General features: G+C 44.5%; 1 protein-coding gene and 1 pseudogene across 2 annotated transcripts in view; one reads left to right on the forward strand and one right to left on the reverse strand.

Annotated features, from left to right (window-relative positions):
* Positions 1 to 709: 709 nt before the first annotated feature.
* On the reverse strand, positions 710 to 10,338 carry LOC311131292 (deoxyhypusine hydroxylase-like; annotated as a pseudogene). The gene is made up of 4 exons: positions 10,065 to 10,338; positions 9,861 to 9,937; positions 1,249 to 1,500; positions 710 to 1,026 (listed from the first exon to the last, which is right to left on the reverse strand). The product of its transcript is annotated as a deoxyhypusine hydroxylase-like (transcript).
* The window catches only part of osbpl1a (oxysterol binding protein-like 1A), a 49,509-nt gene continuing 30,011 nt past the window's right edge, over positions 5,790 to 25,287 (forward strand). Inside the window, exons 1-3 of the mRNA XM_084164188.1 lie at positions 5,790 to 5,871; positions 5,972 to 6,046; positions 6,193 to 6,304. Coding sequence (XP_084020314.1) covers positions 6,202 to 6,304 — 103 coding nt within the window. The 5' untranslated portion in view covers positions 5,790 to 5,871; positions 5,972 to 6,046; positions 6,193 to 6,201. The remainder of the gene's footprint in view (positions 5,872 to 5,971; positions 6,047 to 6,192; positions 6,305 to 25,287) is intronic.

Consider the following 25,287-nt stretch of genomic DNA (forward strand, 5'->3'; position numbering starts at 1 on the left):
CCACAGAACTGACAGCTGCCTTTCTTTCCCCACTCTCTGCAGAGGTCACAACTCAAGATGCACACATACTGTACATCACACTTACAAACGCTTTCCCCCTGATCAGGGTGTTTGTACTGTTGAGTTTAAATGCTATGTTTTCATCCCATTTGTAATCTTTGTCAAAGCCCAGAGGATAGCAATGTGTCTGAGTGACTGTGTGGATTAGCCATCATGATGCAAAACCTCTGATTGGGATAGAACACAGGCACGCTATTGTCATGATCGTGTTAAGCGACACCATTGAGACAATACAACAATGTTATTACCTTTATTTTAATTCGAGATAAAAATCAATGATATGACAGAGCAGAAAAGTGGATTAACAATCTGATTTCAGATGCTTATCAGATCATTCTGAATTAAAGATAAATGTGAACGGTTCACTGAGTTTTGGGGGAAAGGTATTCAATTATCTTGACAATATTATTCATGTAGCTTCCATGAAAACAATGAATAAACAAACCAAAACATGGCTCAAAATGTACTGTAATATAATTATTACACTGCCTTGTCTCAGAGGCCAATAATCACAGGCAAGAGTCAAGATAGTTTCAATTAGTGAAAATGTGTATAAGTCATCATGAGTTATGACATCTGTGAAAAGCTCTTATAGCGCTGTATAGCAGTTCTCCTATAGCGTCCAATGTCCATGCTTGCTGTTTGGCCCTCACTGCTCCCCCTGCAGTCGTGGTCGTCCGTCAGCGTACTGGAACCGTGTGCCGTTCTCATCCTCCAGCATGTCCAGGGCTACTTCACAGCTCTCCTTTACCACGCGCTCTGCGTCTTTCCTGTAACGCTCCAGGATCTTCATACACTCCTCCTTGCCTATGGCGCCCATGGCCTCGGCACACTCGTGCCTCACCATGGCGTTCTCCCCTTCCAGCTCCAGAGCTGCCTGCAGCTGGGGGATGATGGCTGGGTGCTGGATCTGACCCAGGACGTACCCGATCTCATGGCGGAACAAGGCACTGCTACACTGAAGACCTGTGAAGGATTACAAAGGGTTGAGTGAGTGGGTGTTTTCAGAGACGCTGATAGTGGAGGGTTATGTAATAATTCAGGACAAGAAAATTAGCTTATGTGAATACGAATTATGTGGCTGCACATTTTGCCCAAAATAAGCCCTTCTGAATGCTACTAATTCACTCCTTTATTGACATTTGCCATAGACAGCATAGTTTAAGAATGACTGCCAGTCTCTCTCACCATCTCCTAGAGCCAGGACAGCCTCCTTGTTGCCCAGGTTGCGTAGGGCAAACATGGCCCTGTAGCGCTCAAACAGCTGCAGGCGCTCATCCAGGAGCTGTGTCCTCAGCTCAGGTACAGTCTTCCTCTGGGCTGGGGGAGCAGGGTCCACAGAACAGTAGAGGTTCCATCGGTGCCCTCCTCTCCTTTCTGGTCCCCACCAGAAATCAGTCACTCCAGCCGCCTGACAGCCAACTGGCACGTCTCTGCCACCTAGAGGAGAACGAGAGTACTGTCATGACCATCATACAGGCACTGTACTCGTCCAAGGGGCCGATTCAGACTTAGGAAATGTAACACTTTTCCTAATCATGCCTTTCCTACACACTTCAGTATTTGGTATTCAGACTTACCTTATTCAGTCGCGTAACGCTCTCTGCAGGTGTGGCTACCTTGCGCGCTCTGAATAAATGTAATTCAACTGCTGAAAACCCTCCCACTTGCTGGACAACAGATTTAATCTTGGAGTTCATTCAATAGGGTTTTCAGTACATTCATCTTAAGCCATTCCTTTTAGTTAGAATTTTGTAGAATATATTGAGAACAGGTTCAGAATATTAGGTATCAAATATAAAACGCAACATGTAAAGTGTTGGACCCATGAGCTGAAATAAAAGATCCCAGAAATGTTCCATATGTACAAAAGGCGTATCTCTCATTTTGCGCACAAATTTGTTTATGTCCCTGTTAGTGATCATTTATCCTTTGCTAAAATAACCCATTCACCTGACAGGTGTGGCATATCAAGAAGCTGATTTAACAGAATGATCATTACACATGTGCATCTTGTGCTGGGGACAATAAAAGGCCACTAAAATGTGCAGTTTTGTCACACAACACAATGCCACAGAGGTCAAGTTGAGGGAGCATGCAATTGGCATGCTGACTGCAGGAATTGTCCACCAGAGCTGTTGCCAGAGAACTGAATGTTCATTTCTCTAAAATAAGCACATTTGGCAGTACGTGCAACCGGCCTCACAACCGCAGACCATGTGTAACCATGCCAGCCCAGGACCTCCACATGAGGCTTCTTCACCTGCGGGATCTTCTGAGACCAGCCACCCAGACAGCTGATTAAACTGTGGGTTTGCACAACTGATGAATTTCTGCACAAACTGTCAGAAATCGTCTCAGGGAAGCTCATCTGCATGCTCGTCGTCCTCACCAGGGTCTTGACCTGAATGCAGTTTGGCGTCTTAACCGACTTCAGTGGGCAAATGCTCACCTTCAGGGCATAAAATTAACACCTGCCACCAGGTAAATGCAGGTAAATGTAGGTATTGGCGGGTAAGAATGTCTATTTCACCAGCCACATTGGCGGGTAGTCAATTTGCAATACTCTACAGTGGGAGCATTACATTTGTGAATAAAAATAGCAAAAAGTCAAGTATAAGCACACGTACGAGTTAGTTAGAAAAATGCTGCAGTAGCTGTTTTTAAAGTATTCCTGCTGTTTTGTTTCATAGCTGCTAATTGCACAAATAAATACTAATCCTATATCTCACCTTGCGCAGCAACACTGCCTGGCAGGGGAGCTGAGCTCACTGAGTGAAGTGCTGATAGATTCATTTTTGGCATAAAAGTAAGTCTAATTCACTTGAAATTCTACAAAGTTAGACCTCGTGTTTCTTGGCCATTTACATGGTATTGTTCACAAGCTTGATTGTTTTTCAACATTCGTTTGAGTCTGCTGCTTCTACTAATAGCGAAGAGATGCCCTAGTCAGATCCCAAATCTCTCTCTCACACGACAGGACTCGAGTGGCCCCGTTACCACGGTAACCTCCCCCCCTTAAAGGGCTAGCTGAAATTGAGCAATATACCACTTTACTTCTTACTAATACATTTCTTGTTTTAGAAACATTACAAAGCATGGTAATCATTCATTTTTTTATGTCATTATGGCAAAAACATATTTTGGCTGGTAGATGTTTTCATCTACTGTATCTGCCACAGTGGCTGGTGGACCAAAAAGTGAATTTTAGGCCCTGCTCACCGTCGATGGCCACTGGCACGCTGGAGAAGTGTGCTCTTCACAGATGAATCTCGGTTTCAACTGTACCGGGGTGATGGCAGACAGCGTGCATGGCGTCGTGTGGGCGAGCAGTTTGCTGATGTCAAAGTTGTGAACAGAGTGCGGTGGGGTTATGGTATGGGCAGGCATAAACTACGGACAACGAACACAATTGCATTTTATCGATGGCAATTTGAATGTATAGAGATACCGTGACGAGATCCTGAGGCCCATTGTCATGCCATTAATCTGCCGCCATCACCTCATGTTTCATGATAATGGACGGCCCCATGTTGCAAGGATATGTACACAATTCCTGGAAGCTGAAAATGTCCCAGTTCTTCCATGGCCTGCATACTCACCAGACATGTCACCCATTGAGCATGTTTGGGATGCTCTGGATCGACGTGTACGACAGCGTGTTCCAGTTCCCGCCAATATCCAGCAACTTAGCACAGCCATTGAAGAGGAGTGGGACAACATTCCACAGGCCACAATCAACAGCCTGATCAACTCTATGCGAAGGAGATGTGTCGCGCTGCATGATGCAAATGGTGGTCACACCAGATACTGACTGGTTTTCTGATCCACACAAATCTGTGACCAACGAATGCATATCTGTATTCCCAGTCGTGTGAAATCCATAGATTAGGGCCTAATTAACTTATTTAAGTTGACTGATTTCCTTATATGAACTGTAACTCAGTAAAATCTTTGAAATTGTTGCATGTTGCGTTTATATTTTTGTTCAGTGTAAATACAGTGCATTCAGAAAGTATTCAGACCCCTTCCCTTTTTCCACTTTGTTATGTACAGCCTTATTCTAAAATTGATTAAATTATGTTTTCCCCTCATCAATCTACACACAATACCCTATAATGACAAAGCAAAAACAGGTTATACATTTTTGCTAATGTATTACAAAATTTCTAAAGCCAGTTTTTTGCTTTGTCATTATGGGGTATTGTGTGTAGATTGATGGGGGGGGGGGGGGGGGGGGGGGGCTATTTCATCCATTTTAGAATAAGGCTGTAACGTAACAATGTGGAAAAAGTCAAGGGGTCTGAATACTTTCCGAATGCACTATATATCTATTTTACCTTCATAATAGCTGGAGACAAAAATGAAACCAGTCATATGGCAGCAAACTGAAGCATATCAACATCTCACGTTTCCCACAGTAAAGGATGGGCACTCTCGAATGTCTTAATTATAGGCTACTCCAACATTCTCTGTTTCCTATTTCTATCATATTAAATATTAGCCACTATCAGTATCGACCGTCAGTTTACTGTTAGTTCCCTTCAGTTGGTACAGCCTACATTATCATTCCATTTAATTACATTGTTTAATTTAACTTAATTTGAGCCTCTGTAAACACTGTCACGGCCATGTAGTTGAGGATCATTATTAACAGTAGGCTGACTAAATTGTTATGGAGCGCAAACCAAGCCGTAACAGTTTTAACCAAACTGTTAATTCAGGCAATAGACGAGGGTATAGCCTACTATTGTACACTATTCTCCATATTATAATTCTATGTACACTAATCTTCCAACATTACCATGGGTTCAAGAACTGAATATGGCAACTTTCTGGATGAATCAAACGATTGTATTTTTTTATCATCAATATATTTTGTGCGTACAGGGTCTCCAAACCTTTATTTTCATTTTTTATGATTTAATAAATACTGTATTAACCCTAAATTATCTACAAGATCAGAATATTTTTGAATCTACCAATTGGTGTTGAAACAAACGAATATGCATATACAGTGCATTCGGAAAGTATTCAGACCCTTTAATCTTGCTTTACTACTGCAATCCAAGTGACGAACTAGGCTAATTTTAGTCCACGATTTAAAGCAAAGTTTATTTGCTTCTTGAGAGTCACAATGTGAATACTGTATGTATGGTGCTGCTCTCTGGTTGCTGGAACAGCCTAGACAATGAATTTTCCTCGAGCACTGTTGTATCATCTCTACATTTGACCACCTAGATCTGATTTTCAGTTTTGTTGAATGTGCAATTTATATCAGTATTAGGAGTAGTAGCCTAAATCTGACAGTCTTTCAGTGCTGTGATCTTCTTTCTGTACTTCTTGTTCAGTTATCTATCTGTTCAGTTATCTATGGAGGATCTGGATCCAGAGGCCCAGTTTCTGCGTCATGCCAGGAATGGGGATCTTCCAGGCATCCAGAAGCTTCTCATGTCCAAGATTAAAGAAGAAGCCAACATCAAAAGCAAAGGTAAGTAGTTGCTTGCTGCTGGTCAGTTATTTGAATGAGCAAAGCTCTTCATTAGTATACTACAGTATTGAGGAATTTGAGTGTGTCTAATCTATTTTGATTGTTGGTCTAGAAAAATTGTTTAGCTAACTTTAAGCCCAGGGGCATAATCCTGCAGGATGGTTGCAGTTACTGTTCTCTATCTACACATAGGAATGCTTGGCAGAAATGTGAGTGTGTCTAATCTGTCCTCAGGTAAGAGTAAGTCTAACCTGGGATGGACGCCTCTTCACCTGGCCTGTTACTTTGGACACAGAGCTGTGGTGGAGGAATTACTCAAGGTACTGTAAGAAGCATCTTTATTTTTAATAAGGAGATGGATGATTGTTTAAACAATTTTTTTTGCAGAATTAATGCGTGTCTGTTGAATATTCCCTGCAGGCCGGAGCGGATGTTAATTTGCCCAATAATGTGGGAGACACACCACTGCACAAAGCTGCCTTCACTGGAAGAAAGGTACCAAACTGTAAAAAAAATATTTTAAAAAATACATCTGTTTTATTTGAGTTTATTCTTAATTTTATATGCATGTTTGACTTTGATATTGATTTTTGAGTGTTCCTGCATGCATTTATTAATTCACTAAATCATGCATTGTTCAGGAGGTTGTCATGTTGCTGCTAAGCTATGATGCATGTGCCACTGTCATCAATGGAACAGCACAGATTCCTAAAGATGTCACTCAGAATGGGGAGATCAAAAGCATGCTGGAAGGTCAGTGAATGTCCATAACATATTAATAAAATGTGTAATGTCCACAACATATTCAGAATAGTTTAACTTATTTTATGTTGGCCAAAAAGAAGCACCTGAATCGGTGTTTGTAAAAATGTTTGTTACAAAAAGCCTCCAGACATGAACTGCTGTGATCTCTTGGGTAACACCCCACTGCACTGTGCTGCCTACCGTGGTCAGAAGCTATGTGCCCTGAAACTGCTAAAGAAGGGTAAAGATGGGCTCAGTCAGACTGTGTTTGACCTCGCCAACAACAGAGATAAAGCAGATCCTGGAAGGCAATGTTCATAAAGTGAGTGCTAAAGTGATTTGTTATGTAAGAAAATTATAAGTCTTACTTGACCGCACATTATATTGTTGGAGAAAACATTTGTAATGGTTGCTGTCTCTAAACTGTGTCTCAAAGGGTATGACTCACCATGTTCAGATGTTTGAAGGAGCCCTTTGGATGGTACAGTCGTTTGCAGATGATTCCACTATTTCCACTCTTGTTGTCAACAGTGAAAAGCTTATTATCACTTAATAACATTTTCATGTATGTGACTGATGACGTATAAACACAAACTCTTCCTGTCCTGAACCTTCTGTCAGAGTTCCCGGTTTTTAGGCTGGCGTTCCTACTGGGTGGTCCTCCAAGATGGGGTTCTGTCCTGGTACTCTAAACAGTAGGTGCTCTCTCTTCTTCTTTAGACACAAGCTTGGTCATTTTAACCTCTTCCTGAAGTTCTATGATGTGAATCTTAAGTTAGATTCAACTGCTAAAGGACACCCTTGCCCATTCTAGATTCTTACACCTATTGTCTCTCTCTCTGCCTCCTAAGGTTGGATGCAGCTGCCAATGTCCGAAGACAAGGCTGAACAGCTAATCATGGCTACCCGGACTATTTGCACTGCCCCCCCACCCCATCCTTTTTACGCTGCTGCTACTCTGTTAAGTATTTATGCATAGTCACTTTAACTCTACCCACATGTACATATTACCTCAACTACCTCAACTAGCCGGTGCCCCCGCACATTGACTATGCAACGGTACCCCCCTGTATATATAGCCTCCCTACTGTCACTTTATTTTATTGTATATATAGCCTCCCTACTGTCACTTTATTTTACTTCTGCTCTTTTTTTCTCAACACTTTTTTGTTGTTGTTTTATTCTTACTTTTTTGTTTAAAATAAATGCACTGTTGGTTAAGGGCTGTAAGTAAGCATTTCACTGTAATGTCTGCACCTGTTGTATTCGGCGCATGTGACCAATAAAATTTGATTTGATTTGATTTGAAGCCCCTGACCCAAGCCCACTGTTTGGTAGGCCATGATTGTTTGTTCTCTCATCAGATTTAACATGGTGACAGCATTTACTGGAATATTAGGGTAGAATATGACATTGTGTTTTACTATTTTCTTTTTCAGATCAAAGCCAGAGACCACTGCTTTTTCACCCTCAAGTGCTTCGATGACAGTGTGCATCATTTCAAAGTGTCCCCCAAGAATGACCCTGAGGTAACAAGAAAAGTGAGATTTGGTTTGTTTTACAGAAATATTACTGTACAGTGCAATCGGAAAGTATTCAGACCCCTTGACTTTTTCCACATTTTGTTACGTTACAGCCTTATTCTAAAATGGATTACAGCCTCGAGTCTTCTGGTTATTACGCTACAAGCTTCGCACACCTGTATTTGGGGAGTTTCTCCCATTCTTCTCTGCAGATCCTCTCAAGCTCTGTCAGGTTGGATGGGGAGCGTCACTGCACAGCTATTTTCAAGTCCGGGCTCTGGCTGGGCCACTCAAGGACATTCAGAGACTTGTCCCGAATCCACTCCTGTGTCGTCTTGGCTGTGTGCTTAGGGTCGTTGTCCTGTTGGAAAGTGAACCTTCGCCCCAGTCTGATGTCCTGAGAGCTCTGGAGCAGGTTTTCATCAAGGATCTCTCTGCACTTTGCTCCGTTCATCTTTCCCTCGATCCTGACTAGTCTCCCAGTCCCTGCCGCTGAAAAACATCCTCACAGCATGATGCTGCCACCACCATGCTTCACCGTAGGGATGGTGGCAGGTTTCCTCCAGACGTGATGCTTGGCCAAAGAGTTCAATCTTGGTTTCATCAGAGCAGAGAATCTTGTTTCTCGTGGTCTGAGAGTCCTTTAGGTGCCTTTTGGCAAACTCCAAGCGGGCTGTCATGTGCCTTTTACTGAGTGGCTTCCGTCTGGCCACTCTACCATAAAGGCCTAATTGGTGGAGTGCTGCAGAGATGGTTGTCCTTCTGGAAGGCCCTCCCATCTCCACAGAGGAACTCTGGAGCTCTGTCAGAGTGACCATCAGGTTCTTAGTCTCCTCCCTGACCAAGGCCCTTCTCCCCCGATTGCTCAGTTTGGCCGGGCGGCCAGCTCTAGGAAGAGTATTGGTGGTTCCAAACTTCTTCCATTTAAGAATGATGGAGGCCACTGTGTTATTGGGGACCTTCAATGCTGCAGAACATTTTGGTAGCCTTCCCCAGATCTGTGCCTCGACACAATCCTGTCTCTGAGCTCTACGGACAATTCCTTCGACCTCATGGCTTTGTTTTTGCATTGACATGCACTGTCAACTGTGGGACCTTATATAGACAGGTGTGTGCCTTTCGAAATCATGTCCAATCAATTGAATTTACCACAGGTGGACTCCAATCAAGTTCTAGAAACATCTCAAGGATGATTAATGGAAACAGGATGCACCGGAGCTCAATATTGAGTCTTATAGCAAAGGGTCTGAATACTTATGTAAATAACGTATTTATGTTTTTTATTTTTTATTTTAAAAATTACATTTTAGTCATTTAGCAGACGCTCTTATCCAGAGCGACTTACAGTTAGTGAGTACATACTTTTATTTTTTTCATATTGGCCCCCCGTGGGAATCGAACCCACAACCCTGGCGTTGCAAACGCCATGCTCTACCAACTGAGCTACACATTTCTAAAAACCTGTTTTTGCTTTGTCATTATGGGGTATTGTGTGTAGTATGAAGATTTTTATTTAATCCATTTTAGAATAAGGCTATAACATAAAATGTGTAAAAAGTCAAGGGGTCTGAATACTTTCCGAATGCACTGTAAAACAAGTGTCATTTATATTTACAATTGCCTTATCCAAACGGATTACTCATTTACCTTGCTATAATCAAGTTGTAAATTACAGTGCATGGAGAATGGTGTTCCACTTAGAACCAGTAGGTCACTAGACCTTATTCATGGTTTCCTTGGGCAAGGTGGTGTAATTAAGTCAAGGTCAGAATACGGCATATCTGTAGACACCTCCGCCACACCTTCATTTACTCAATCACCACCCCAAACGAATAGCTGGTGAATAGCATAATATTCTCAGGTTTAAGTTCAAGGTCAGAATATGCAGAGAGAAAAGTGCATAAAAAGAGCATTATGTTCCACTTACGCACGCTTAACTCGGGTTGGAATATGACTATATGTAAATGAAAGTGCTGTGTGATGTTTGATTTTCACATAATCTCTTTGCTACTTATATTTCTATCCAATATGCCTCGTTTTACCTCGATGACTGGGTCCTCCGAGTACTCTTTCAGTAAGTCAAGGACCTTGAGGTTCCCAATAGCTCCTAATGCTTCCCCTAAATAAATAAAACATTAAAACAGTTAACCGTTTAGATAAGCACTATTACATTAATTATCTGTGAATATGTTTATCAATACAGTATGTATATGAATGAGAGTGGACTCATGAGCCTGCATACTGACCTGCTTCATGCCTGACCATAGGCTCCTGTGCTGTGTCTTTTAGAACAGTATCTAGCGTGGGGATGGCTCTCTCATCCTGCATTTGGCCCAGGCAATATGCCAGCACATGTTCCAACAGAGCAGAGTCTACCACAAAAGTCTGACTGATCCATTCGATGGCCTATGGTCCACCCAGGTTACGCAGGGTGAAGAGTGCTCTGAATCATTTTGTCAGGTCCTGCTTTGGGTTGACCAGAATCTTGCCCACTGCTGCCACCTCCTGCTCACTTGCCATTCTGAGAATAATGGATGTAGTTACTGTATCTGAAAAGGGGGAGAATATCAGAAAAGGTGAGGATGTTAAGTGAATTAACAGAGTATGTAGTTAGCTATTGCACATATCTAGTAAAAAAAACAAAAAAAAACACTGAATCCAATCAACAAACAATTTTCACATTTACATTTACGTCATTTAGCAGACGCTCTTATCCAGAGCGACTTACAAATTGGTGCATTCACCCTATTGCCAGTTGGATAACCACCCTCCATTTATTTTTTGTGTTTTTTTTTTGTAATAATTTTTACTAATAATTGTTTTTTTTTAAATTATTTTGTTTTTTTTTGTGGGGGGGGGGGGGTAGAAGGATTACTTTATCCTATCCCAGGTATTCCTTAAAGAGGTGGGGTTTCAAATGTCTCCGGAAGGTGGTGAGTGACTCCGCTGTCCTGGCGTCGTGAGGGAGCTTGTTCCACCATTGGGGTGCCAGAGCAGCGAACAGTTTTGACTGGGCTGAGCGGGAACTATGCTTCCGCAGAGGAAGGGGAGCCAGCAGGCCAGAGGTGGATGAACGCAATGCCCTCGTTTGGGTGTAGGGACTGATCAGAGCCTGAAGGTACGGAGGTGCCGTTCCCCTCACAGCTCCATAGGCAAGCACCATGGTCTTGTAACAGATGCGAGCTTCAACTGGAAGCCAGTGGAGTGTGCGGAGGAGCGGGGTGACGTGAGAGAACTTGGGAAGGTTGAACACCAGACGGGCAGCGGCATTCTGGATGAGTTGTAGGGGTTTAATGGCACAGGCAGGGAGCCCAGCCAACAGCGAGTTGCAGTAATCCAGACGGGAGATGACAAGTGCCTGGATTAGGACCTGTGCCGCTTCCTGTGTAAGGCAGGGTCGTACTCTCCGAATGTTGTAGAGCATGAACCTGCAGGATCGGGTCACCGCCTTGATGTTAGCGGAGAACGACAGGGTGTTGTCCAGGGTCACGCCAAGGCTCTTCACACTCTGGGAGGAGGACACAACCGTGATGGCGAGATCATGGAACGGGCAGTCCTTCCCCGGGAGGAAGAGCAGCTCCGTCTTGCCAAGGTTCAGCTTGAGGTGGTGATCCGTCATCCATACTGATATGTCTGCCAGACATGCAGAGATGCGATTCGCCACCTGGTTTGTAAGTCGCTCTGGATAAGAGCATCTGCTAAATGACGTAAATGTAAATAAAACTAGCCAGCTGTATTGCTGGTTCACATCAACTATGCGTTTCAGGCTAGCAGCCTAACTAGCTTTACCGTTACAAAATCAGCAAGCTAGCTAGTGAAGATGTTTGATAACATGGCTAGCTAGCTAAATGTGCTAATAAATATCATACCATATCCAATGGAATCTCGCTTAGTAAAATACTTCACCGAAACAGCTCATTTATAGACTGACAATTACTGTAAATCATACTCACTTCACTGAATTTTCTGTAACAGTTCGCTACAAGCAGCACTTCATATTTCCCACATGGGCAATAAAGTTCCACAGGCACACAGCAGAGAAGAAGAGGCGAAGCGAGGGTTTACTCTGCCCAAAATCTGTCCACGAATTTGGTCAACAAAAAATTTAATTGCTAATTTGCTACGTGAGGCTTATTTGATCGAATAGAAGTTTCGTAATGGTTAGGTTATTACTGTTAAGTTGCGTCAATTCAAATCTGGTATAGGAACAAAAAGAGGTCAATACACGTCTTCTAAAATAGACTTGTATTTTAATTAATGCAAACACTTGAATGGTAAATATGATGTTCGTATATTCGGGCCCACTGAAAAACCACGCAGGGCAGTCAGAGAACTGAGCTTTTGTTATAAGTTCTTCTTTAAATACTCTGACAGAGAGAGTTCCCGCTCCCTGCTGGGCCTGTCAGAGTAGAGGCTAGGTGTGGTTTAAACTTACCCAACCTATCGATGGCGCACAGGCTGGTCCCAGTCCCTTGGCGCTTCACTGTTGCCGGGCTTTAGTTGTTATCTTTACAACTTGTCTCGAGTCAGCAACCTCAGACATAGTTTTCTTCTTCATGTTGCAGTACTTTGTCCTTGAGCGGTTTAACAAAGAGGCAGTGTGTGTGTCTGTGTGAATCACAAGTCTGTCTCAGCCTACCCCCTAACGGTTCCTCACATTAATCACAGCTTGTTATGTTAAACAATCTATATCAGTACAGCACAAACCTATTATGTTTAATCATTAATGTATTCTTTCTAAGCTAGGCATCACATCTAGTTGTAAGAAAATAGACCCCCACAATCCCCCTTTTCACACCCGCAGGGAAATTTAGGATTCCCCCTTTTGACACCCACTAGGGTGTCACTCATTAAAATACAATACAAACAAAAAGAATCACACTTTTATTAATAGGCAATAATGATAATAAAAAGGCCTTCAGTCCTTCCATCTACACCTAACTTGTACTAGGTTGGCTACCAGCCACCCAGGAACTTCAAACCTTCACATAAGGAAAGACAAACATTCACAATAGTTAAAATTTATTTATAAAACATAAAAACACAAACAGGGAATTTTGATTCCACCTTTAGACACCCACTAGGGTGTCACTCTACCACCTCACCAATAGCAAACCAAGGGTCATCTTCTGTCAACCCCAGTTTCCTCCGAAAGCCAGACTCAGTATCTGCATCTCCTTCTTGAGCCTTCAGCAAAGGCATCATACCAGCAGCATGCACGACATCTGTGACTGACTTTCTGAGGCAAGGGATGATAAAAGCGGCACAACACATCAGAAGCAAGAACACAACGATTAGGGTCAGAAATCCAGTAACCACCATAGTTGAGTACTTACCAAACCAGTCGTTCAACCAGGAGAACAGCCCACCACCCTCCACTCCAGCCATGCTCTTCATCTCTGCAGATAACTTATCCAGGCCAAAAAGGGCTTTAGTGATGCTCCCGTCAGGGCTAGTATTGTTAGGGATAAACGTACAACAATGGCTTACCATTCTATAGACACCACCCCTTTCTGCCTGATCTAGAGCCAACCTCTTTTTACTAAGTCATAAGAGTGAGATGGCGGATAATTGTTCAAAGATCCCTTCTGTTGCATCCCTAGTCCAGCCAATAAATCGTTGTTGGTCGTAATAGATATAATTAATCCAATTCACAATTTTGTTTATTGTCACCCACCAAAAGAACGTGGTAGTAAACCCTTCCCCTAATTGTTTCATAGCTCGGTATCCATCCGATACCCCCCTTGGTATCCCAATCGCATCCATCTAAATAGGGCTATTCTCCTTCTTGTTAAAACTCCTCCTACATCTGTTTAATCCTTGGTTCCTGGTGACTAATTCTAACTAGCTGAACCAGTAGAACCAGGGTGCATGTATCTAGCCACCCTTTTGGAATTCTCTGCCTTACACTTCCTTTACTGGCACACGCCCACCACACATCGGTTACAGGGGCTGTAAGGTTCAAAATTCTCTCCTGTGCTTCCGAACTTAAGTCCGTCACATTACTACTATCTCCAATTGATAATTTGTGATGTCTTTGTTTCTCTTTACCCCCCATCTGGATGTTCAGTCCCCCTCGGTCTCATTTCCCCATCCCCAAGTGTATTTAAACACTTGAGTCTAGGAACAATCCGCCGTGGGGGCCGAACACTAATATAATAGGATTTTATAATCCCAATTTGCTTATTGACATGTACCCCACCCGTTGGCTACGTTCCTAACCCTTATTTTTATTCTGACAGTCTGCCCTTCTCTGACTCCCATTTTGTAGGCCACTCGTCCTTGACGGTCAGTATGTCGGGTCGCTTCTCTTCTCTTTTACTTCTTAACAATGGTAAGGGCATAGCACAATTGGTGGTGGATCTTGACATATCAAGACCATTACCAAGACTGATGCAACTCAAGTTATCCATATTCCCAAAAACCGCCAACCCTCTCCTGTCCTCAGTCTTTCTGCTTGGTACTACCCCATACTCACACCCTGAGAAAAACACTACAGTGATGATAGGTCGGGGTAGGAGATCTTCGTTAACAGAGGTGATCCCCAGACCCTATTGGTCCAGTTCTTCTCTCTAACTCTGCATGTGTTCAGTGGTGCTTGCATGTGTTCTTACCTTTTTGCAGTGGGTAACGTAGACCCAGGTTGCTCTTTCTGCTATTCTAATAGCAAAGGCAGTGACCAATATAACCTGATAGGGCCCTTCCCAACAGGCCTGCTTCCAGTTTTTCTTCTTTAGGGACTGGATGCTCACCAGTCACCTGGTTAGATAGAGTGGGTCACCTTCTCCTTTAGTTCACCTGTGGGGCACAAAACCTCTGACATACGGGTGTGGTTAATAAACTATCTTCACACGTGTTCAGCTCTCAATTTCTATTTCTGACTTTTTTTTAAAAAGTATTTTGTCCCCTCCTTCGTATATATTTATTATTTAATCCTACCATCCCCCTTTTGACACATGTTTTGCCCATGTGTCAATATTACCACCTACCTAAACAATCACTTACTGTAGGTAATATTGGTAATTGATCATCCAATTGCCATCCCTTATTTTTAAATACTGCCTAACTTCACTACTGCTCCCCCTAGCCCTGGGCAACATTCCAATGAGATAAGATAATCTCTTTCTCCTGGTTATACATTTTGTTAACCTTCAATTACCATCAGTAATCTAAAGATGGTAGTACACACAAAACATGATACAGATATCCCCAGTCCTAACCCATCAATAATTGTTTGTATCAATCTAATTCCTCATAACTAATCCATAAAACCACTCAAAATTCCTTGAGTATACAATGATTATTTAATTGATTACCCTAAATCTGCTACATGTGATCTCATCTCAAATGATCCATTATCAATTATTTGATCAACCCCCTAGGAAAATCTGTCTCCCCTTCTATTGTTCCTGTCCCCCCTGTAAATGTCATATTTCATGTTTTAGCCAATACAATCACGGTTACATCAAATGTTCCCTCCTTTGGCCATTTAGTTACTATCTTTCTGGTCCTTTTTCTCATTTGTTAGAGATATTACCAATATCTTCACTATTTTCTGGGAACCTTCTCTTCATGATTGCTACTGGTGATCCTGCCATCTCTACTTCTGGTGTGGTCTGATGTCTATATTAGGGTGTAAGGTAAATTATTCCTGTTGTCTTTTTCAGCTAAACGTTTTATATCCCTCAGTTAATGGTATTTTCTCCCTAATATATCTTCATACTCCTTCTTTCCCTAAATGAGATTTAATCCCTTGCCTTTCCTCTACTATCCTTCTATCATTACTGGATCAATGATAATAACTGTAATAACTATTAATAATAATTGTAATAACTATTTCACATTAAATTGTGCCTTTTTCTGATAATGTTATAATTGTAGCCTATTGCATTACTTTAGTTTAAATAATACGTTTGTTTATTTAACAAATCTAGAACCCACTATAGGTTGGTGCTATTCCCTCAGCATAATAGCTAAAGCTACTTGCATCCCCTGGTCCCCGTAATGAAAATAAATTATCATTCTAGAATTCACCAACTATTTGCATACACCACTGGTGTTAAGCAACCTATCGAATAAAGTAATAACAATTAGAATTTATCAAAGCACTGCCTTCCAGTCAAGTATTTAGACCTCTACTTGAAATCTTACAGCTCAATCTAACTCGCTGGACTGTCTCTATTTATTTATTTTTCCGCTAACCAGAGCCATACATTTTTCTCCTTTGTCCTCAACTCAATTTTCACAGCTCTATCGCCATTTCAGTTCGCTATTCAATTTCTTTAACTGTTCTCTCTGATTAGGCCCTAATTAATAAAACAAATACTTGCTATCGTTGATAAGCATACATTTAATGATATTCCTATCATTTGAACTATCTCTCACCTATATTATACATTACTTCTATAACCTCATTAGTTATGGTCCGATTACCCATTAAACCTTATCACATAATCAAACAACGGCACAACCTTAAACTCATTTTCTCTACTTTCTCACCCATGATGTACGTCTACGTTCGGGTGAGCAAGTTCATACGTTATACATCTAAGGTTGCTGGGGCCTCTTTCATTCCCCGCCAATAGATTAGGTAAGGGTATCAGTGGGTACTGGCCACCTCCTACTCTTTCTCTCTCTCTCTCTCTCTCTCTCTCTCTCACTGCTTCTTCATGCTCTTCTCCCATATCTATGAAATGTCCTCTGGGAGGAGAGGCTGCTCTACTTCCTTGTTTCCTTTCCTCACTCAGATCTCGCATGCTTTTCTCCATTTCTTTCAGCTGCTTTGCGCCTCTTTTTATTTTTATTTTTTATTTCACCTTTATTTAACCAGGTAAACCAGTTGAGAACAAGTTCTCATTTACAACTGCGACCTGGCCAAGATAAAGCAAAGCAGTGCGATAAAAACAACAACACAGAGTTACATATGGGGTAAAACAAAACAAAGTCAAAAATACAACAGAAATACAATTAATATACAGTGTGCAAATTTAGCAAGTTATGGAGGTAAGGCAATAAAATAGGCTATAGTGCAAAATATTTACAATTTAGTATTAACACTGGAATGATGTGCAAGAGATGATGTGCAAATAGAGATACTGGGGTACAAATGAGCAAAATAAATAACAATATAGGGATGAGGTAGTTGGGCGGGCTAATTTCAGATGGGCTGTGTACAGGTGCAGTGATCGGTAAGGTGCTCTGACAACTGATGCTTAAAGTTAGTGAGGGAGATAAGTGTCTCCAGCTTCAGAGATTTTTGCAATTTGTTCCAGTCATTGGCAGCAGAGAACTGGAAGGAATTGCGGCCAAAGGAGGTGTTGGCTTTGGGGATGACCAGTGAGATATACCCGCTGGAGCGCAGACTACGGGTGGGTGTTGCTATGGTGACCAATGAGCTAAGATAAGGCGGGGATTTGCCTAGCAGTGATTTATAGATGGCCTGGAGCCAGTGGGTTTGGCGACGAATATGTAGTGAGGACCAGCCAACAAGAGCGTACAGGTCACAGTGGTGGGTATTATATGGGGCTTTGGAGACAAAACGGATGGCACTGTGATAGACAACATCCAATTTGCTGAGTAGAGTGTTGGAGGCTATTTTGTAAATGACATCGCCGAAGTCAAGGATCGGTAGGATAGTCAGTTTTACGAGGGCATGTTTGGCAGCATGAGTGAAGGAGGCTTTGTTGCTAAATAGGAAACCGATTCTAGATTTAACTTTGGATTGGAGATTCTTAATGTGAGTCTGGAAGGAGAGTTTACAGTCTAACCAGACACCTAGATATTTGTAGTTGTCCACATACTCTAGGTCAGACCCGTCTAGAGTAGTGATTCTAGTCGGGTGGGCGGGTGCAAGCAGCGTTCGGTTGAAGAGCATGCATTTAGTTTTACTAGTGTTTAAGAGCAGTTGGAGGCTACTGAAGGAGTGTTGTATGGAATTGAAGCTCGTTTGGAGGTTTGTTAACACAGTGTCCAATGAAGGGCCAGATGTATACAAAATGGTGTCGTCTGCGTAGAGGTGGATCTGAGAGTCACCAGCAGCAAGAGCGACGTCATTGATATACACAGAGAAAAGAGTTGGCCCAAGAATTGAACCCTGTGGCACCCCCATAGAGACTGCCATAGGTCCAGACAACAGGCCCTCCGATTTGACACATTGAACTCTATCTGAGAAGTAGTTGGTGAACCAGGCGAGGCAGTCATTTGAGAAACCAAGGCTATTTAGTCTGCCAATAAGAATGCGGTGGTTGACAGAGTCGAAAGCCTTGGCCAGGTCAATGAAAACGGCTGCACAGTACTGTCTATTATCGATCGCGGTTATAATATCATTTAGGACCTTGAGCGTGGCTGAAGTGCACCCATGACCAGCTCGGAAACCGGATTGCATAGCGGAGAAGGTACGGTGGCATTCGAAATGGTCGGTGATCTGTTTGTTGACTTGGCTTTCAAAAACTTTTGAAAGGCAGGGCAGGATGGATATTTACATTTACATTTACATTTTAGTCATTTAGCAGACGCTCTTATCCAGAGCGACTTACAGGAGCAATTAGGGTTAAGTGCCTTGCTCAAGGGCACATTAACGTCATTTAGCAGACGCTCTTAGCCAGAGCGACTCACAAATTGGTGCGTTCACCCTATAGCCAGTGGGATAACCACTTTACAATTTGGGGGGGGGGGTTAGAAGGAATACTTTATCCTATCCCAGGTATTCCTTAAAGAGGTGGGGTTTCAAATGTCTCCGGAAGGTGGTGAGTGACTCCGCTGTCCTGGCGTCGTGAGGGAGCTTGTTCCACCATTGGGGTGCCAGAGCAGCGAACAGTTTTGACTGGGCTGAGCGGGAGCTATGCTTCCGCAGAGGAAGGGGAGCCAGCAGGCCAGAGGTGGATGAACGCAATGCCCTCGTTTGGGTGTAGGGACTGATCAGAGCCTGAAGGTACAGAGGTGCCGTTCCCCTCACTGCTCCATAGGCAAGCACCATGGTCTTGTAGCGGATGCGAGCTTCAACTGGAAGCCAGTGGAGTGTGCGGAGGAGGGGGGTGACGTGAGAGAACTTGGGAAGGTTGAACACCAGACGGGCTGCGGCATTCTGGATGAGTTGTAGGGGTTTAATGGCACAGGCAGGGAGGCCAGCCAACAGCGAGTTGCAGTAGTCCAGACGGGAGATGACAAGTGCCTGGACCAGGACCTGCGCCGCTTCCTGTGTAAGGCAGGGTCGCACTCTCCGAATGTTGTAGAGCATGAACCTGCAGGAGCGGGTCACCGCCTTGATGTTGGCGGAGAACGACAGGGTGTTGTCCAGGGTCACGCCTAGGCTCTTCGCACTCTGGGAGGAGGACACAGCGGAGTTGTCAACCGTGATGGCGAGATCATGGAACGGGCAGTCCTTCCCCGGGAGGAAGAGCAGCTCCGTCTTGCCAGGGTTCAGCTTGAGGTGGTGATCCGTCATCCATACTGATATGTCTGCCAGACATGCAGAGATGCGATTCGCCACCTGGTTATCAGAAGGGGGAAAGGAGAAGATTAGTTGTGTATCGTCAGCGTAGCAATGATAGGAAAGGCCATGTGAGGATATGACAGAGCCAAGTGACTTGGTGTATAGGGAGAAAAGGAGAGGGCCTAGAACCGAGCCCTGGGGGACACCAGTGGTGAGAGCACGTGGTGCGGAGACAGCTTCCCGCCACGCCACTTGGTAGGAGCGACCGGTCAGGTAGGACGCAATCCAGGAGTGAGCCGCGCCGGAGATGCCCAGCTCGGAGAGGGTGGAGAGGAGGATCTGATGGTTCACAGTATGAAAGGCAGCAGACAGGTCTAGAAGGACAAGAGCAGAGGAGAGAGAGTTAGCTTTAGCAGTGCGGAGAGTCTCCGTGACACAGAGAAGAGCAGTCTCAGTTGAATGACCAGTCCTGAAACCTGATTGGTTTGGATCAAGAAGGTCATTCTGAGAGAGATAGCAAGAGAGTTGGCTAAAGACGGCACGCTCAATAGTTTTGGAAAGAAAAGAAAGAAGGGATACTGGTCTGTAGTTGTTGACATCAGTGGGGTCGAGTGTTGGTTTTTTGAGAAGGGGAGCAACTCTCGCTCTCTTGAAGACGGAAGGGACATGGCCAGCGGTCAAGGATGAGTTGATCAGCGAGGTGAGGTAGGGGAGAAGGTCACCGGAGATGGTCTGGAGAAGGGAGGAGGGGATGGGGTCAAGCGGGCAGGTTGTTGGGCGGCCTGCAGTCACAAGTCGCAGGATTTTATCTGGAGAGAGAGGGGAGAAAGAAGTCAAAGCATAGGGTAGGGCAGTGTGAGCAGGACCAGCAGTGTCATTAGACTTAACAAACGAGGATCGGATGTCGTCAACCTTCTTTTCAAAGTGGTTGACGAAGTCATCCACAGAGAGAGAGGAGGGGGGGGGGGGGGGGGGGGAGGATTCAGGAGGGAGGAAAATGTGGCAAAGAGCTTCCTAGGGTTAGAGGCAGATGCTTGGAATTTAGAGTGGTAGAAGGTGGCCTTAGCAGCAGAAACAGATGAAGAAAATGTAGAGAGGAGGGAGTGAAAAGATGCCAGGTCGGCAGGGAGTTTAGTTTTCTTCCATTTCCGCTCCGCTGCCCGGAGCTCTGTTCTGTGAGCTCGCAATGAGTCATCAAGCCACGGAGCTGGAGGGGAGGACCGAGCCGGCCGGGAGGATAGGGGACACAGAGAGTCAAAGGATAAAGAAAGGGAGGAGAGGAGGGTTGAGGAGGCAGAATCAGGAGATTGGAGGGAGAAGGATTGAGCAGAGGGAAGAGATGATAGGATGGAAGAGGAGAGAGTAGTGGGAGAGAGAGAGCGAAGGTTGCGGCGGCGCATTACCATCTGTGTAGGGGCAGAGTGAGTAGTGTGGGAGGAGAGTGAGAGAGAAAAGGAAACAAAGTAGTGGTCGGAGACATGGAGGGGAGTTGCAGTGAGATTAGTAGAGGAGCAGCATCTAGTGAAGATGAGGTCAAGCGTATTGCCTGCCTTGTGAGTAGGGGGGGACGGTGAGAGGGTGAGGTCAAAAGAGGAGAGGAGTGGAAAGAAGGAGGCAGAGAGAAATGAGTCAAATGTGGACATAGGGAGGTTGAAATCCCCCAAAACTGTGAGGGGTGAGCCATCCTCAGGGAAGGAACTTATCAAGGCGTCAAGCTCATTGATGAACTCTCCAAGGGAACCTGGAGGGCGATAGATGACAAGGATATTAAGCTTAAATGGGCTAGTGACTGTGACAGCATGGAATTCAAATGAGGAGATAGACAGATGGGTTAGGGGAAAAATTGAGAATGTCCACTTGGGAGAGATGAGGATTCCTGTACCACCACCCCTCTGACCAGATGCTCTCGGGGTATGCGAGAACACATGGTCAGACGAGGAGAGAGCAGTAGGAGTAGCAGTGTTTTCAGTGGTGATCCATGTTTCCGTCAGCGCCAGGAAGTCGAGGGACTGGAGGTTGGCATAGGCTGGGATGAAGTCAGCTTTGTTGGCAGCAGAACGGCAGTTCCAGAGGCTGCCTGCGACCTGGAACTCCACGTGGGTGGTGCGTGCAGGGACCACCAGGTTAGAGAGGCAGCAGCCACGCGGTGTGGTGCGTTTGTGTAGCCTGTGCAGAGAGGAGAGAACAGGGATAGGCAGAGGCATAGTTGACAGGCTGTAGCAAATGGGTCTGTAACAGTTTGGATCTAGAGTGTCACCCCCTTTGAAGAGGGGGATGACCGCGGCAGCTTTCCAATCTCTGGGGATCTCAGACGTTACGAAAGAGAGGTTGAACAGGCTAGTAATAGGGGTTGCGACAATTTCGGCGGCTAGTTTTAGAAAGAAAGGGTCCAGATTGTCTAGCCCAGATGATTTGTAGGGGTCCAGATTTTGCAGCTCTTTTAGAACATCAGCTGTCTGGATTTGTGTGAAGGAGAAGCGGGGGGGGGCATGGGCAAGTTGCAGCGGAGGGTGCAGAGCTGGTGGCCGGGGTAGTGGTAGCCAGGTGGAAAGCATGGCCAGCCGTAGCAAAATGCTTGTTGAAATTCTCGATTATTGTAGATTTATCGGTGGTGATAGTGTTTCCTAGCCTCAGTGCAGTGGGCAGCTGGGAGGAAGTGCTCTTATTTTCCATGGACTTTACAGTGTCCCAAAACTTTTTGGAGTTAGTGCTACAGGATGCAAATTTCTGTTTGAAAAAGTTAGCCTTTGCTTTCCTAACTGCTTGTGTATATTGGTTCCTAACTTCCCTGAAAAGTTGCATATCACGGGGGCTATTTGATGCTAATGCAGTACGCCACAGGATGTTTTTGTGCTGGTCAAGGGCAGTCAAGTCTGAGGAGAACCAGGGGCTATATCTGTTCTTAGTTCTGTATTTTTTGAATGGGGCATGTCTATTTAAGATTGAGAGGAAATTACTTTTAAAGAACAACCAGGCATCCTCTACTGACGGAATGAGATCTATATCCATCCAGGATACCTGGGCCAGGTCAATTAGGAAGGCCTGCTCGCTGAAGTGTTTTTGGGAGCGTTTGACAGTGATGAGGGGTGGTCGTTTGACCGCGGACCCGTTACGGACGCAGGCAATAAGGCAGTGATCGCTGAGATCCTGGTTGAAGACAGCGGAGGTGTATTTAGAGGGTAAGTTAGTCAGGATGATATCTATGAGGGTACCCATGTTTACGGATTTAGGGTTGTACCTGGTAGGTTCGTTGATAATTTGTGTGAGATTGAGGGCATCTAGTTTAGATTGTAGGATGGCCGGGGTGTTAAGCATATCCCAATTTAGGTCACCAAGCAGTACGAACTCTGAGGATAGATGGGGGGCAATCAATTCACATATGGTGTCCAGGGCACAGCTGGGGGCTGAGGGGGGTCTGTAGCAAGCGGCAACAGTGAGAGATTTATTTCTGGAAAGGTGGATTTTTAGAAGTAGAAGCTCAAACTGTTTGGGCACAGACCTGGATAGTATGATGGAGCTCTGCAGGCTATCTCTACAGTAGATTGCAACTCCACCCCCTTTGGCAGTTCTATCTAGACGGAAAATGTTATAGTTGGGGATGGAAATTTCAGAATTTTTGGTGGCCTTCCTAAGCCAGGATTCAGACACTGCTAGAACATCAGGGTTGGCGGAGTGTGCTAACGCAGTGAATAACTCAAACTTAGGAAGGAGGCTTCTGATATTTATGTGCAGAAAACCAATACTTTTACGGTTACAGAAGTCAACAAATGATAGCTCCTGGGGAGTAGGAGTGATACTGGGGGCTGCAGGGCCTGGGTTAGCCTCTACATCACCAGAGGAACAGAGGAGGACTAGAATAAGGATACGACTAAAGGCTTTAAGAACTGGTCTTCTAGTGCGTTGGGTACATAGAATAAAGCGGGTAGTTCTCCGGGCGTTGTAGAAAAGATTCAGGGCATTATGTACAGAAAAGGATATGGAAGGATATGAGTACAGTTCAGGTAACCCTAAGCGTTGGGTAACAATGAAAGAGATAGCGTCATTGGAGGCATCGATTGAGCCGGTCTCGGCGTGTATGGGGGGAGGAACAAAGGAACTATATGAGGCAGTTTGAGAGGGACTAGGGGTTCTACATTGAAATTGTATAATAAGAACTAACCCAAACAGCAATAGGCAAGGCATAATTGACATGGGAGAGAGGCATAAAGCAGTCACATGTGTTATTAGAGAGAGCTAAGACACAACTGGAAATAGCGATAACGTTTGGGCTAAGACTAAACAGAATAAACAGGACAGAGTACCGTGTAAAGGAACAGTCCAGCAGGCATCAGCTGTGCAGCTGAGTGATCATAAGGTCCAGTGAACAGCAATATGTGAGTCCGAGAGCAGTTCAAATTGGTGCTTCAGCACAGCTAGCAGGGAGCACAGTTGTGGTTTGCGTGTGCTAGCGGGCCGGGGCTGGCAGATGGATCTTCGTGGTCGTCGCAACGGGAAGCCTGTTGAAACCACATCAGACTATTTCGTCGGCAAACCAGTCGTGTTGGATCGGCGGGGCTCAGTGTCAACACTAGGAGGTCCCGTCCGGTTGACAGAGAGGTAGATAGCCGGGAGATGGGCCTGAGGCTAGCTCAAGGCTAACTGGTGCTTGCTATAGGGCAATGGTAATGGTAATCAGCCAACAACAGGTTGCAGCTAGCTAGCTGGTTGTGATGATCCGGCGCTAGGGTCCAGTGATTCCGGCAGAAAGTCCAATAAGCTCTGGGTCGATAGCACGCTGGGTCGATAGCACGCTGTGCAGACTGGCCGACGAATTGTCCAGGCTAGCTAGAGCTGGCTGGTGGATAGTGTAGGCCACGGACAATGGTGAAGACGCTAACGGTGACTAATAACAGGTAGCCACTATTTTCAGCTTACGGTTCTTGATGAAAGTTATAAAGAAATAATAGAATCCTTTCCACGTTGGGTGAGGCGGGTTGCAGGAAAGTATATTTAGTTAAAGAATGAAAGTAAAAAAATTGAGAAATATAGACAAAAAAACAAGAAACGGGATATTTACACAGGACGAAAAATAAAAGTGACCGCACTGCTACGCCATCTTGGAAAAACTCTTCTCACTTCCTCTTCCAATATTTTCACTTTCCTTTTCCTTTCTTCTCTCTCCCTGTCCTCCCTTTCTCTGTTCTTCTGCTCCGACTGGGTCCACCCCCCACCAAGCACCAGGCCTCCCCTGTCGCCATCACCCGTCAGGCTCATACGACTTTCTTCTTCCTGTAACCTGGACATGTTCTCAACCCCGTCTCTCCCTCGATTCTACTCAGTTCAGACACTCCTTTTTCTAGTGCTTGTGCAGCTTTTAGAAGTATGTCCACGTCTCCCCTTCTGTCAGTCATATCGCTCTTTCTGACCCACATTCCTTCTTCCTCCTCATCTGTCCTTTGTTGATAGTGGACTTTTCCCGCTATGTCCAGAACCGGAGCCATTGTTTTTGGGTGGTCGTCATATGGTGGTGGCGCTGTTGGTAGGGGTGGGTATAAACGGGTCCGTTCCTTCTGTCCTGTTTTCTCCTCCCACATTTTCTTCAATTTTTCAAGCATGGCCAGACCGATCCGCTCCCTTAGTCTCGCCTTCTCCATTGCATCTTTATTCTTGCCTTTGCGGGGCTCCCCTTCATTCTTCCATTCACCTTCCGCTTTCTGAGTTCTTCTTTTCAGTGTTTCTAATATTCTGCCAGGTTCTCCACCTCCTGGGATCCTGTCCGTTGCAATTATACAACCGTCTTCTATCCACTCTTTGTATAATTTTTCTCCTCTTCGTTTCCACTCCTTTCCATCTTTTCCTCTGTTTGTTTCAAGGGTGGATTTCAGTACTTTCAGCACCCTCTCCGCCTCTGTGTGTCCTGCCTGTCACGATCGTCGTCGTAGTGAGTAGACCAAGGCGCAGCGTGTGAAACAAACATGACTTTATTTAATTAAAGTTATCAAAACAAAACACGACTCGTGAAGTCCACGGTTAACAATACCGACACGGAACAAAAACCC

The sequence above is a fragment of the Coregonus lavaretus genome, assembly GCF_964263955.1.
Source record: "Coregonus lavaretus genome assembly, chromosome: 6".
Classification (NCBI taxonomy): domain Eukaryota; kingdom Metazoa; phylum Chordata; class Actinopteri; order Salmoniformes; family Salmonidae; genus Coregonus; species Coregonus lavaretus.